Raw genomic sequence first — 14,233 nt, 5'->3', positions numbered from 1 at the left:
GGCCCGAGGATGATGCGTGAGTTCCCTCACCAACACCCAGCCAGCAGCCTCGAGCCAGAAAGAGGCTCGGACCCAACCCAACCCAAAGGAGCAGGCGGGTGGGACTGACTCCTGCTGAAACGGAAAGCACTCAGGGCCTGGGGTTAGTCCCTCTCCTGCTTTAACGTGACCTGATGGGAGCAGGTCCCTGCTGCCAACAAAGGAAAAGCCTCCCCAGGGAGGCTGCTCAGTCTGTGGCTGGGGGAGGGCGGGAGATCAGAAAGAGCATTTTAAATCACAGCAAATGAGTCCAACCTGAGCGCATGGAGGAGCAGACAGGAAACCACTGCTGGAGTGAACGGGTCACTCCCAGAACCTCCCATAGGTATGGCTTCCTCTCCGACAGCTGCCCCCGCCCCCCGGGGCGCAGAGGTTGGGGGGGGGGAGTGCGAGTTGGGTGGGGGCCGCTGCTACCTTGGGCGGAGCTTCGTCGGGCCCTCCGGAGTCCCAGGACACGGTGACCTGTCGCCTGGACTCCATCCTCACGCGCTCCTCGTGCTGAGCCTTCTCCTCCTCCAGGATTGTGCTGCGGAGACAACACAGGGGTTAAGGGAGCCGCGGGCAGCCAGCACACACCAGCCCCACCCGGCTGTCTCGCAGCACGCGGCTCACAGTACATGGCAATCAAGAGTGGGAAAGAGGATCCGGTTTCTGACTCTTCACAAAATGACTCAAAAATAGCTGAGCCCAAACTGCAAGCCCAGCTGCAGCCCAGCCATAGGTCAGAGGACAGCTGGGAAGACACGGAGAGTGTGGGAAATCAAAGACGCGCCCAGGCGGGATGGATGTGTGTGCCCACGTGTGTGGAGCAGCCGGCACCTCGCCCACACAGACACGCCCCAGGACAGACTCCTCGTGGAATCCGGTCACGCGGGAGCCAGCATGTTATGGGGCAGCTCAGCCATCTGGCCATCACCTCCGTATACTGCTGTTTCCTACTCGCTTTCAGCTATCCAGTATGCACCCCTCAGGAAAATACGGAAACAGTGACAGTATTTGCAGTACTTCTGGAATGCCAGCTGCTCTAAGCTGAGGGTTGTGGAGAGCAGTGATGTAGGCAGTTAGACGGACATGAGCAGAGCGAGGAGGATGGCGAGTATAGGTCACCAGGATGGAAAGCCCAGCTGGCCTAGCAAGAGACAGTCAATTGCTGGGTGGGACCTCAGCCCCAGGGCGACCTTCCTCCCCTAGCAAATCGCTGGTCATGAGGGTTGGACCCCTGACTTTCCCTCCCGCGAGGTAACATCTCTGTGTGTTTGGAGCAGTTGTTTCAGCCCCAGGCCCAGACAAGCAGCAAACCCGGCCACGCTGACGTCAGGGCCAGCTGCACTGGACAGTGACCCTGCCCTGGTGCCGGCCAGTCACTCAGTGGAGAGCACAGCCGGAGAGGACACACCTGGACGCTGCTGCCTCTTCTACTGGACCTTCCCGGGAGCTGCCCACAATCTCCGCCCTGAGAGCCCTGAGGACGGAGGGCCCAGGGCCGCTCCCTCCTGGGAGCACAGCCTGCCTCCCCTTCCCTCCACCCAGGCAGGTCCCTGAGCTTCCTCGGCCCCCGCTCCAAGGCCCCTCCACAGCTTGTCTGCTGACCATTTCTTCTGGGCGTGACTTCTCCCTGCGGTTCACCCAGCACATGCTCTCTGTGGTTTGGGTCTTGTCTGAATTCCTTCCCAGCCAGAACCCAGGTTCTGAGGTTGCTGACCCCACCAGTCAGACGCCGGGCGCCGGGCCCCCGCCTACAACAGCAGCACCTACTTACCACCGCTCAACTACTCAGGGCCTCGCTGCATCCCACACTCCTCTGTGCCGGCTGGGCGGCGTCCTGCCCTGCTCTCTGCCATCCAGAAGCTACCCAGAAGGCCGCCAAGCCAGCCTCTGCCCCCTGCCCATGCACTCGGGCCCCCGGGCTCAGCGGGCGGCAGGTCTGGGACTCTTTTGTCCCCACTGTGGCAATCGGCTCTCCTCCAGGCCTGCAAGGCTGAGCTCTAGGAATGCAGCCGCCTGGTGGATGCAGGGAGTCCGCGCCCAGAATTACTCATGGAGTGAGGTCACTGCAACGCTCCGTTCTCATGTGGCAATGTGCTCGCTGCTTCAGACAGACAGTCCTGCCTGACAAGCAGCTGCTGCTCACCCGGCCCAGCTCCCAGCGCGCCCAGGTCAGCAAACTATCCCCGCGACGGAGGGTTTTAAAAAAGGGGACTGCTTCCTGTTTCAGGGGAAAGATCCACCCTCCTCAAACAGGGTCTGGTTTCTTCTTGCTCCAGCTCGGTCATCATGACCGAGGAGACACGCAGCTTCAATACTTAAGAATGCAGCGTCACCCTCGAGGCTGGGAGGCGCGCACCGTCAGGCAGCTGGGCCCCGGCACGTCACCCTTGGGGAGATGCTCTGTAGATGGGACTGTCTGCTTGACTTTCGCTCCCACTAGGCCGATCCCGCCCTCACATGCCCGGATCACCACAGATCCCGGCACCCAGCTCCCTGTGCCCTTGGTGGCCAGAGGGTCAGAGCAGGGATCCAGCCTGAGACACGGGCCCCAAAGGAGCCACCTTCTCTCAATCACCTGACCCTCAAAATAAATAACAGACCCCTGGAATCAGGATTTCCAAAAACTACAGTTTAAGACAACTGAAAAGTCCACAAAAATCAAGAAAAAAAATTAAGTTAAAAAAATCCTTTTTTCAAATAAGGAAAACCCAAGCAAACTATGGTAAGACCACATGTGACATGCTCTTTAAGGAAGGGGGCCTCCATTTTAAATAGGCCCCATGGGGAAAATTTATGGCACGCGGGTTGTTTGGTGAAATGGAGTCACTGTGCCCACAAAAACCACGGAGCTTACGAGAGGTCCTGACCACAGACCTTCCCCAGCTCCGTCCACTGGAGTCTCCACCACCTCGCTTCCCCGGCTCTCCGGCACCTGAACATCCGGTCTGAACCCGCTGTCAGCCCTTCCTCACCCCGCCCCCAGCCCTGCGCGGCCTGTGGGTCTAGTGGTGGGCTCCCCGCATCGTCACTCTCATGGACTGTGTGGCAGCTGCATGACAGTCACTACGATGTCCCCTCCACTGAACAGGCCAGCCTCGCCCCCAAGAACGCAGTGACAGCTGGGAGCCAGTTCCCCCAACCGCAGCACTCCATTCTCACACCAAAACACGAGACGCTCCTGAGAAACCGTACTTTGTTGCTCGCAGGGGTCGGGAATATAAATAACTCATAGGACGCCTGTTCTCACAGTGGAAGACGATTCCACCAGTGGGCTCGGGGGCATGGGGAGACAATTCTGAACTCTGCACAGCTGCTGCCGAAGACCCCGAGCAAAAGCTAGAATGTCAAGAGGTCAGATTTAAACATATTTTCCCAAATGATAGTATTTTTAGTAGCAAGACATTCCACTGGGAGCTCGGAGCTGCCGCCTGGGAACTGGCACGGAGCCCTCACTCCTTTCCTGGGATGTGGCTCTCAGTCTCAAACTTGCAAGCAGATGAAACAATAAAAGCCAAGACTCACTCAACCATCAGAACACCCGGCAACTGTGTCTGCTTATCCACAGGTCCCCCCGCGTGAGGAGAGGAGAGGAGAGGGAGGGCTTATTCCGCGTGTTTTATTCTCACTTCCCCGGGCGGACACAAGTCATCGAAGACCCCGGGGCAGGGACAGGGCCGCCCTGGCTGAGGGCGCACTGAGCAGCCTCCGTCTGCAGCACTCCCTCCCGGGGAGGCCTGGTCTCGGGGCCTCGGCGAGCTGGCACGGGGAGGGCTTATTAAATTTCCGTTCTGGAGCAACAAAACATGACTTCACTTCGAAGGCATTTTCATGGAGAGCGAGAAAGTGGTCTAATAGGTTCCTCGTTTCCAGGACTGACACGGACACAGATCCCCCGCTCGGACGGTTCACAGCCGCTGGCGGCGGTCAGGCTGGCCAGGACACAGGGCCCAGTGAGGCGCTGCCTCTTGCCGAGGCGGTGACCACACCCAGCCTGGCCGTGTCTACCTGTCTCCTCATTGACAAAGGAGAACTCGGTCTGCCCTCTCCATCGCTCGGACGGACGGAGAGACAAAGCGTGGGAGGAAAACAGTCATGCCCCTAAGTGAGCGTGAGTTATTGTTCTCTCTCTCGCCTGCCTTACAGGCTACTAGGGGACAACAGGCTTTTATCTATTTCACTTCTGTAGCCTTTTTCCCAAGAATACGACTCTTCTTTGAAACAAAAAAACCCTACAGCATTTCTTCTTTTAAAAAGTTATTTGATTGAATAACTTTTTTTGTAGAAGACTGGACTTTGGTCACCTCAACATCATTTTATGGTGACATCACATTTGCTGTGGACACAGGAATCAGGCTGGATCCACAGCTACTCAGGCTAATCTGAAAATGTCCAGAGAAACAGCAGCAAGAAATGGGAAGAAAAAGCCAAGAGGGAATGGCTTGCTTTGGCAAGTTCATGGGAATATCAGTTTGAAACATGATCTCTTCTAATTACCAGCACTGCCTCACCACAGAGGAATGGAGCTGACCTTCTAACACAGCAGCAGCAGCCGGGTCTGTGCAGAGAGCAAGGCTGGAGGCAGCCTGAGCCAGGACGGCATGTTTGTAATGGGCTGACCTGGGGGTAAATGCCCCCGCCAGGGTGGCAGCCTCGGCCTCGGCCTCTGCGCCTCTTTCCTTACAAACAGGCCAGGCAGACTGGGCATCTCGTTTCACGGAATCACTAAAACCACTGTCTCTCTCTGCGTATTAGGTATCGAAGACTGTAGGAAATAATGTACTTTTGTTTAATTGTGTTACCCATCTCAAAATTATTAAAGAAGTCATTTCTACTAAAATCTTCCTTTGAGATGGTGACCCCTTTTATCTCCCAAGTTCGAGTAGCTCCCATGTGCCCACCCCCTCTTGCAGGCAGGGACTATGGACATAAGAAGTGGCTGGGGGAGCAGGAGAGCCACCCAGGCGGCCAGTCTGGGGAGCTGGCACAGAGGTAGGCAATGGCACAGGGCGGGGCCCACATTTCAAAGGCCTTTAGCCAGAAGCAGGCCCAATCTTGCTGGTTTGAAGAACCAGAGCCTGAGTCACCACAGGAGGTGGAAAGTGAGGGGGGAAATCCCAGTAAGAAGAGAGCCAGGCAGAGGGTTCCTCAAATTCTGAGTATAAATTCTGCCCCAAATCTCTAGCTGACCTGAGTCTCCCACATATAAGGCAGGTTCCCAGAAGCCCAGCGAAGGCTAAGAGAACAGAATCAAATGCGACGCTGCCCCCACCATGGGAGAGAGTCTGCCATTTGGGACCAGCTCAGTTAACTACCTGCTAAAACCAACCAACCAGCAACTAACCAAGGTCTTCCGGAAAGAGTGCAAGCACCGTTTGGACTTATATAAAGTATTTTTCCTTAAAAAGACTATTTAAGACACAAAACATACAATCTTACTTTGTGAGGTTACTAACACACATGAATGCAACATACAGGGCCGCTGGAGTGGGAAGGGCTGAGGCGGGGCAGGCTGTCCACATCGTACCGTGCGATGACTAACTCGCAGTAGACTGAGAGTGACACATGCGATGGTCAGCCCTGGGTCACCCTAAGAAGACAATGCAAACGTGGGTTGCGAGAAAGGTGGAGACGATCAGCTGCTGGTTTCACTCCTCTTAGCCAAGGCTCCTGCTCCTCCCCTCCAGGTGCAGGTGCATGTGGTTTGTAAGCGATGCGGAGCCAATGTTTCGCCTGCCTCCCACCCCCAAGCACACTTCCCTGTCCCTCTGCACACGGAAGGGGGCAGGGACCACCTAGATCAATGGTCGGCAAATTGCGGCTCGCGAGCCACATGCAGCTCTTTGGCCCCTTGAGTGTGGCTCTTCCACAAAATACCACGTGTGGGTGCGCACGTACATTGCGACTGAAACTTCGTGGCCTATGTGCAGAAGTCGGTATTTTGTGGAAGAGCCACACTCAAGGGGCCAAAGAGCCGCATGTGGCTCGCGAGCCGCAGTTTGCCGACCACTGGCCTAGACCACCAATCCTCCACTGTCGAGAGAGGAAGGGAGACATTCACGTCTGCTCACTCTTCCCTGATGTCTCCAAGGATCACAACCTGGAGACAAAATGGAGTGAAGAGAGAGAATGAAAGTGGTAACAAACAGAAAGGAAGGGAAGGAATGACAGTAGCTACGGGGATAGTCTGAGGATTTCACTGTGGGTTCTGAGGGCGCGTGCAGACTGTAACAGTAAAAATACAGGCCACCGCTGAAATGTAAACTTCACCTGGTCAGAGGTCTCTCTTTACCAGGGAGACACGGGAGGGGGAGTGAACAGAGCACGCAGACCCAGAAGGGAGGGCACCCTGGGGTCTCGGGGCAGGAGAAAGGGGCCGGATCTTGGGTCCACGCTTTGCTAGCTGCACAAGCCAGGGCAAGTCACAGAGCTTTTCTAAGCCTCGGGTCTGCTAAGTTCAACGGGCAACAGTAACTCAGACACGGCGATGCCTGTGGACGGACCCGTGAAGCCACACAGGGACAAAGGACCCTGTTTTATGAAACGCACGTTTAACCCACTGGACGCCATAAGCGTCTGTAGACACAAGCGGCGGACCTTCCCCACACACACGTGCTTCTATTAAAAAAAAAAAATGTTTTCCCTAGGTGGCAGACCTGACCAATTTTAAAATCATTTTTCGTGAGAATTTTCAGCTGAAGATATTCAGGAACATTATTTTTATAATATTCACTGCAAATTGATTTTTTAAATTAAAAATATGGTGGCGTGTGGGGATGGTTTCCATTCTGGATGCGTGGCAGTGAACTGGTGAGTCTCATAGGAATTTGCGGACTTCACGCAGCACCAAGTCGCGGCGGTGTGCCTATGGGACACTCGCACAGCGCGGAGCACCAGTGTGGCTGAACCAGCCCGGGGAAGAATCATCCTTAGAGAGAAAATAAACAAATGGGACCACATCAAAATGAAAAGCTGCCGCACAGTGAAAGAAACATCAACAAAGCAAGAAAGCCCACTGCATGGGAGAACACACTTGCCAATGTCATATCTGGTAAGGATTTAATCTCCAAAACTGATAGGGAACTCATACAACTTAACTAAAAGAAGATAAACAATCCAATAAAAAATGGGCAAAGGACCCAAATAGACACTTTTCAAAAGAAGACCAAGAGACATATGAAAACATGCTCAAAGTCACTAATCATCCGAGAGATGCAAATCAAAACACTGAGGTACCATCTCACACCTGTCAGAATGGCTATCAACAAACGACAAGTCCTGGAGAGGATGCAGAGAAAAAGGAACCCTCGTGCACTGCTGGTGGGAATGCAGACTGGTGCAGCCACTGTGGAGAACAGTATGGAGTTTCCTCAAAAAGTTAAAAATGGAACTTCCATTTGACCCAGTAAACCCACTTCTAGGAATATATCCCAAGAAAACAGAAACACCAATCAGAAAGGATATATGCACCCCTATGTTCATAGCAGCACAATTTACAATAGCTAAGATTTGGAAACAGTCTAAGTGCCCATCAGCAGATGAATGGATTAGAAAACTGTGGTACATCTACACAATGGAATACTACTACGCTGCTACAAAAAAGAAGGAATTCTTACCATTTCCAACAGCATGGATGGAGCTGGAGAGCATTATGCTAAGCAAAATAAGTCAGTCAGAGAAAGATAAATATCACATGATCTCACTCATTTGTGGAATATAATGAACATAAACTGATGAACAAAAATAGAACCAGAGTCATAGAAGCATCAAACAGACTGTCCAACTATGAGGGAAAGTAGGGGTGAAGGGGTAAAAGGTCAACCAAAGGTCTTGTGTGCATGCACATGAGCAGAACCAATGGACACAGAGGGGGGTGGGAGGGGGGTGAGGGCATGTGCTGGCAGGTGGGGGTGGCCAGGGAGTGGTCAGTGGGGGAAAAGGAGACTTATGTAATACTTTAAACAATAAAGAATTTAAATTAAAAAAAAAGAATCATCCTTAGATGAGAAACAACTAGGACATGATTTTTAGTGGAAACAATTTAAATTTTACATGAAATTCCTATTGAATTTAGATTTACTATTTACTTTTGTGACTGGAAGGCGAAGGAGCAAGAACAAAATCAGACTCTCCAGCTCAGGTGGGGAACTGAGGCCACGGTGGACTACCGCGCCCCGCAGGACAGCAGCGGGAAGGAAGCATGGTTATGATGACGAAGGACGCGTTTAACTCCACCTCTGAAAGGAATTTTGGAAGCCAACACAAAACCACTTAAAAAAAACACACAGCAAGGAAGCATAAGTAACCTTGAGTCATTAACCAAACCTAGAGCTTTTAATTCAGAGTCCACCTTTTAGGATAAATGAAGAATCAAAAAAGAGAAGAGAACTTGTATAAGATGCTGTTCACATATTAAAATTTTTAAATCCATGTCTCCATAAGACATCTATAAAATGTCAAAAGGATATGCTTTGCATTTTGGTATCTGGGTAGTAACAGCTAACACTTTCAAATTCAAATACCCAAATTCCAAAATGGCTACTGTCCACTTTCCTGTACTCCAACGTCCCCAGGTCCCTTCTGGGTCTTCAGAAAGAGCCCTGTCGCCACTACTGCCACCAGAGCAGCTGTGCGCCGCGGAGCTGCGCGGGTGATTTCACTGGACCCTGAACACCAGGTGTAGTGGATTTGTGATGCTGCTCTTACAGGGAGGCTAAGTCACTTGCCCACGGCCACACAGCCTTTTACACTCTAGCCTTCACAACACAAGGTACAGCACTCTCCACACCTCCACCCTCAGGAAGTGTTCTCTGAGCTTGTGCTTATGTAGGAGGCGTGCACGCACACACACACACGCACACGCACACGCACACGCACACGCACGCACTCGCACATAACATTGACCCGAAAGGTGCAGCTGGCCTGAACGGGCAGCCTCACAGATGAGCTGAAATAGCTGTGCCCTGAGATGCTGCGTACCTTCCCTTGGGTATGATACTGAGATGTAATAAGAAAAATACTGCACGAGCCCGTGGCTGCAGCCACTGCAGGTTGCAGCCCTGACTGAGGCCAGCTTTGCTCGATAAAGCAAAGAAGGGACATGACAATGTTAAGTTATAACAACAGCCCCCTGCAGCCCGCAAGCTGCAGATAGCCTGGTATCATGCAGACAGGAGGTATCCACAGCCGGTAACTACAGATGGCCACACGCTGGCATGGCTGCCGCCGCCTCGCCTCAAGTCACTGCAGACAGACTGGGCCTCCCCAACACTTCTGAACCGCTCCCACACTTCTGGGATTCCAGAGGCCATGGGCTGTGACAGCGAAACAAAGATCAGGAAGAGAACAAATGTTCTGAAACCAGCACACAGACCACGTCACCCTTTGAGGTCCTTGGGCGGGGCCTCCGTGCCTACGCCAGGAATGCTACCACGCTTTTTGGGGTCTTTGTTTGGTCAACACTCAAACAAACGTAAAACCCCTGTGGGAATCCCTGTAAAGTATGCTTCCCTCCTTTTCCTTTTTAAAAATTATTTTATTTTTTAAAATACATTTTTATTGATTTCAAAGAGAAATGGAGTAGATAGAAACATCAACAATCAGAGAGAATCCTTGATTGCCTGCCTCCCGCACGCCCGCCACTGGGGATGGAGCCCACAACCCGGGCCTGTGCCCTGACGAGAATCGAACCGTGACCTCCTGGGTCATAGGGTGACGCTCAGCCCCTGAGCCCCCCGGCCGGGCTCTTCTTTTTCCTTGTTAACTAAACAACGTTACCAAGGTGCTCACCAGTCATGTCAGGAGGCGGAGCACTTAACCTCTAGGCATGTCTCAACCAAGGCGCGGAGCAGAGCCGCCACCTCGGGCCCTGGGCTCAGGCGGGCCTGCCTGGAACTCAGCCCCGGCTGCGGTCAGCTGCCTGACCCCCTCAGCACACTGAGAACGATGCCGCCGCCTCATCTCCAGGGCTGTGAGGACGAAGAGGAAACCACGTGTCAAGGTCACACACAAAGCCGGGCCCACAGAGCACTCAGTAAACACCGGTTTTGAAGTTCATGACTAGTCCATTAACGGGAGCGATGGAGACTTGTATCAGTGGACACGGTGCTGGTTCAAAAGGTCTTCCCAGGCTCAGTGACAGGAGACCCACTCAGAATCACGGGCCCCTTCAGGCTGATACTTCACAGGCCAGTCTCTTTGGAACAGCAACGCTCAGGTAATTTGCCTGCTCACCACTCAGCTCCTCTGGCCGGCTGTCCTGGCGGACCCCGCATGCAGGAGCAGGAGTGATGGCCCCGGCTTAACACGCTGGGGCTGGAGAACGAGTGTGTGAGTGTGTGGGCACATCCCCTTTGGAAACTGGTGGCACCTACTGACTAGACTTGTGCACACGGCTGCCTCTTGGGTACACACGGGACCAATACTGTTGAACGAGTGCTCACCGAGAGACGCCCATTATCGCGTTCACACTGCAAGAGTCGCAACAGCCCAAACTGGAAGGGACCCGAGCCTGCCCCAGCAGTGGAGTGGGTAAGCTGTGCCAGCCACCCACGGACACCACAGCCCCACGCATGCAGCACAGCCACCGACAGCAGGAACCATCTCAAGTGATACATGAGCCAACCCACGAGACAGAAGAGTCCGCACAGAATGCCCACTGACATGACCTCAGGCAGGGGAGCCCGCCACGTTCGTGAGCCTGGGGTGCACCATGACTGGGAGGGCAGCTGGGGGGGCGGATCTGGGCCCTGGCAGCATTTGCCTTATTCTGGATGCTGGTTACAGGAGTGTGTGTGCCTGGTTGTGAAAATTTAATAAGCCGTTTACTTCTTGGCATGTTTATATGTTCACATCTTTGTATGTCAATAAAAAGTTAAAAAGTATAAAAATTACGGTATAGAGCTTTAAGTGGATAATCCTATTTGCTCACTGCCCTCGTTTGTCTAAAAAGGCCGTAAGAAGCAGCTTAACTTAGGACGTTTCCCTAAGGGACGCGGCACGGACACTGCGATGCCGGCAGGAGCCGCTCAGGCAGGCAGAGCAGCTGGGAACAGGACTCTGACCGTCCGCTCCCAAAGGGCAAATACGGAAGCTGTTTACTGTGGTTTCCCTGGCATAGTATCTATTAAAAAACTAACTGAATTTATCAGCGATTAAACAACATTTTCATGAAAAAGTAGTGCACATATCAGCTGTCAGTCACACAGCATAAAAACACCAGAGAACACGTGGAGAGAAACTTTCCCTGAGGACCCGCCAGGTCCCGCGGAGGGAGTTTGTACAGGTGCGTTCACACCCATGAGTAAGACCCAGGATGTAAGGACAGACTCTGAGTCACAGAGACCCACCCAGGACAGTGTGACCGAGCACTTCCTGAGCCTGCCCGACCAGATTCACCGAGGAAGGGGCGCACAGATGACCGAGGTGGGCGGCGTCGGGGTGCCCTGCTGAGTCTCTGCAGTACTTTCTTTTAAGGTGGACGAGGAGGATGGGATTTGGGAAACATTATTAACTGCCCTGAGGTAAGGACTTTCTAAATGTATTGCTTTGCAAGCATCTTGAATATAATAAAACTTTTTAAAAGCTCAGTAAAAGAGCCTATTTAATTCCTGTGATACACTGTTACATGTAAGTGACCCAGCAAGCTAGCAGATCATAGTTAAATGTCACTGGCCTTTTTGGTAGCCATATTATACATTTTCAATTACAAAGTTAAATTTAATTTCTGACTCATACAGGACAATTCAGAATAAATTAATTCTCAATGGCCTGTGCTAATTGTGCATAAGAAGATATCCATAAATTATAGTCTAGGAACCGTGTGTGTGTGTGTGTGTGTGTGTGTGTGTGTGTGTGAGAGAGAGAGAAAATAATTATCTTTAGTTCTAAAAACCCACCCTGGGTAGTTTCTGGGCTAGTTTGCCTCAAGGAACAGCCCTAGATGAACGTCAGTGTGCCCTCGCGTGCGCTGGGCATGACCTCAGTGGCTGTGCGACCCCCTCCTGCCTAGGCTCCTGGCCGGGAGGTGCAGGCGACCCCGAGGTGAGTATGACGATCCCTGTCCTCAAGGAGCTTCAGTCTAGTAGGGGATGAGACATACTAGACTGTGAGCTCCTCGAGGGCAGGAAAGGTGTTCTAGTCATCTTGCCCCGTGACCAGCACCAGGCTCAGCTACGAGGGGCTCAGTGCCTGTGGGGCTGAACGCGGCTGCAGCCAGTGTGGCAACATGGGGCACGGGACAAGCACAGTGCCCGAAGACTCCGAGGGCCGCGGGGAGTCAGCTGGGAAGTCACAGAAGAGCCAGCACAGGAGAAGCCCAGAGGTACAGGCAGGGTCACCAGGGGGAGGAGGTGGTCCAGGCCAGAAGGCGGGGTTAGCTTGGCCACAGTGTGAGAAAAGGACGGAAAGAACTGGCAGGTCAAGGCCGCACCGTTTGAGTCAGGGTCATGTCCCACAGCGATGCTGCAGGAGATGGACTAAGGAGCTCTCCTGGGCAGGAGGACGGGGCTGGAGGCACCACAGGGAGGCCTCCGGCTGTCAGCTGGTGGGCGGCGAGGAGCTACCCATGACTCCCAGGTGGACTTGAAGACAAGGCCCCACTATCACAACAGAAGGTGAGGGGCCCAGAGGTGAAGGCCACAGCTTTGCTCTGGACAAAATGATGGCCAGCGGCCATTTCAAATGCAGGTGGAGGGGCTGTGAGAACAGGCAGCACAGCCGGGAGGCAGAGAGGGTGGGCGGGGGGCGGGGGGAGAAGCAAAGCCCAGCAGTGCTTCCCAGAGCCCAGGAGGACGGAGAGGAAGAGGCCCAAGTAGAAACCCATCACTGTGCAGAGCGAGGGCAGGGACGCAAGGTCAAGAGCCAAGATGTCAGGGAGGCAGGCAGATGGAACTGGGGCCGGAGGGCAAGACACTGCAAGGGCAGAATCTGTGAGTTGTGGGGAAAGATCAAGGAGGAACCAACAAGTTCAGGAGCAAAACAGGAATCACATTCAAACCAGCCCCAACGGTGAGAGCGTACACTGTGCACTGGTCGCAGGAAATGAGGAAGCTCGACTCCGGCCTGGAGCAGGCGCCTAGGGGTGCTGAAGGCCTCCACGTAGTGAGATGCAGAGCGAGTGGCTGTGCGCCCTGGGGCGGGCGGTGCAGGGCAGAGACTCCTGTCTCCTCCACGGGACCTTACCCTGGGGGCAGGCCTGCACTCCACAGCCCAGCTCAGAGAGGCAGGCACTCAGCAAACAGCTGCTGCCTGGATGCCCTTCCCTTTCTCCCCAGGGGCCTGAATTCCCCTTTCAGGAAACTTGTCCAGCAAGGCTGAGTGCCTGAGAGGAGGTGAGGCTATAGACCAGCGGTTCTCAACCTTCCTAATGCCACGACCCTTTAATACAGCTCCTCATGTTGTGGTGACCCCCAATTTCATTGTGACAAATTGAACATAATTAAAGCATAGTGACTCATCACAAAAACAATATGTAATTATATATGTTTTCAGATAGTCTTAGGCGACCCCTGTGAAAGGGTCGTTGGACCTCCAAAGGGGTCGCGACCCACAGGTTGAGAACCGCTGCTATAGACGGTTTAGGGAGGGTTCAAGCACTGGTGAAGGTTGGGCTGGATGAGCTCAGGCCTTCTGGACCCTGACATTGACTACTTTTTATGAAAAAAGACTAAATGACAGCAAATTTAAAAAAATCTCACATAACCTCAAGGAAGCACCCCAAATATGAAACGGTGACACAGCTCACAATAAACCATGGCACTGGTTGGTTATAAAATTAAGCTCCCCGAGCATATGTATAATATTAAAGTATCTTATTTATTAAAGTATTAAGTCTTAATCTAGACTTAATTCAATTCAATTAGGCAACTGTTTATTGAGCACATAATGGGTGCCTGGTCCTAAGCTCCAGGGCATAGAAATGAGTAAGACCCGGTGGGGCCCATCCAGAGCCTGAGCCTGGCTGGAGACACAAACAAGCCAATGAGAAACGCCCAGGCCTGGGGCAGGGCCACCTCTGTGCAGAGGGCTAAGGGCTCAGCACACAAGAAGTCCCTGAGTGTGCCTCTCGGGGACTGGGAGCTACTGAAGGTTTGGGTCTAGCAGTGCCTGGCACAAAGCCGGAGCCTCTAAATGGACTTTTTAATGTGATGACAGGAGTTCTGGAAAGGTGCCAAAGGAGTGGCTGCCTCTTGGGGGCAGGGCAGATGGG

At 53.0% G+C, this 14,233-nt stretch overlaps 1 protein-coding gene and 1 long non-coding RNA gene across 10 annotated transcripts in view; one reads left to right on the top strand and one right to left on the bottom strand.

The window, feature by feature from the left end:
- Positions 1-14,233, bottom strand: part of PTK2 (protein tyrosine kinase 2) — a 113,908-nt gene that overhangs the window by 21,796 nt on the left and 77,879 nt on the right. For all 9 annotated transcript variants that reach the window (XM_036337584.1, XM_036337585.1, XM_036337583.1 and 6 more), the window contains one exon: positions 454-565. In XM_036337584.1, coding sequence (XP_036193477.1) covers positions 454-565 — 112 coding nt within the window. The remainder of the gene's footprint in view (positions 1-453; positions 566-14,233) is intronic.
- LOC118670568 lies at positions 562-4,892 on the top strand. The gene is made up of 2 exons (XR_004972380.1): positions 562-2,195; positions 3,898-4,892. It is a non-coding gene; the product is annotated as an uncharacterized LOC118670568 (long non-coding RNA).

The sequence above is a fragment of the Myotis myotis genome, unplaced genomic scaffold (assembly GCF_014108235.1).
Source record: "Myotis myotis isolate mMyoMyo1 unplaced genomic scaffold, mMyoMyo1.p scaffold_m19_p_16, whole genome shotgun sequence".
NCBI lineage: Eukaryota > Metazoa > Chordata > Mammalia > Chiroptera > Vespertilionidae > Myotis > Myotis myotis.
The sequence above is the reverse complement of the archived record's forward strand: the minus strand, read 5'-3'. Positions and strand labels throughout refer to the sequence as shown.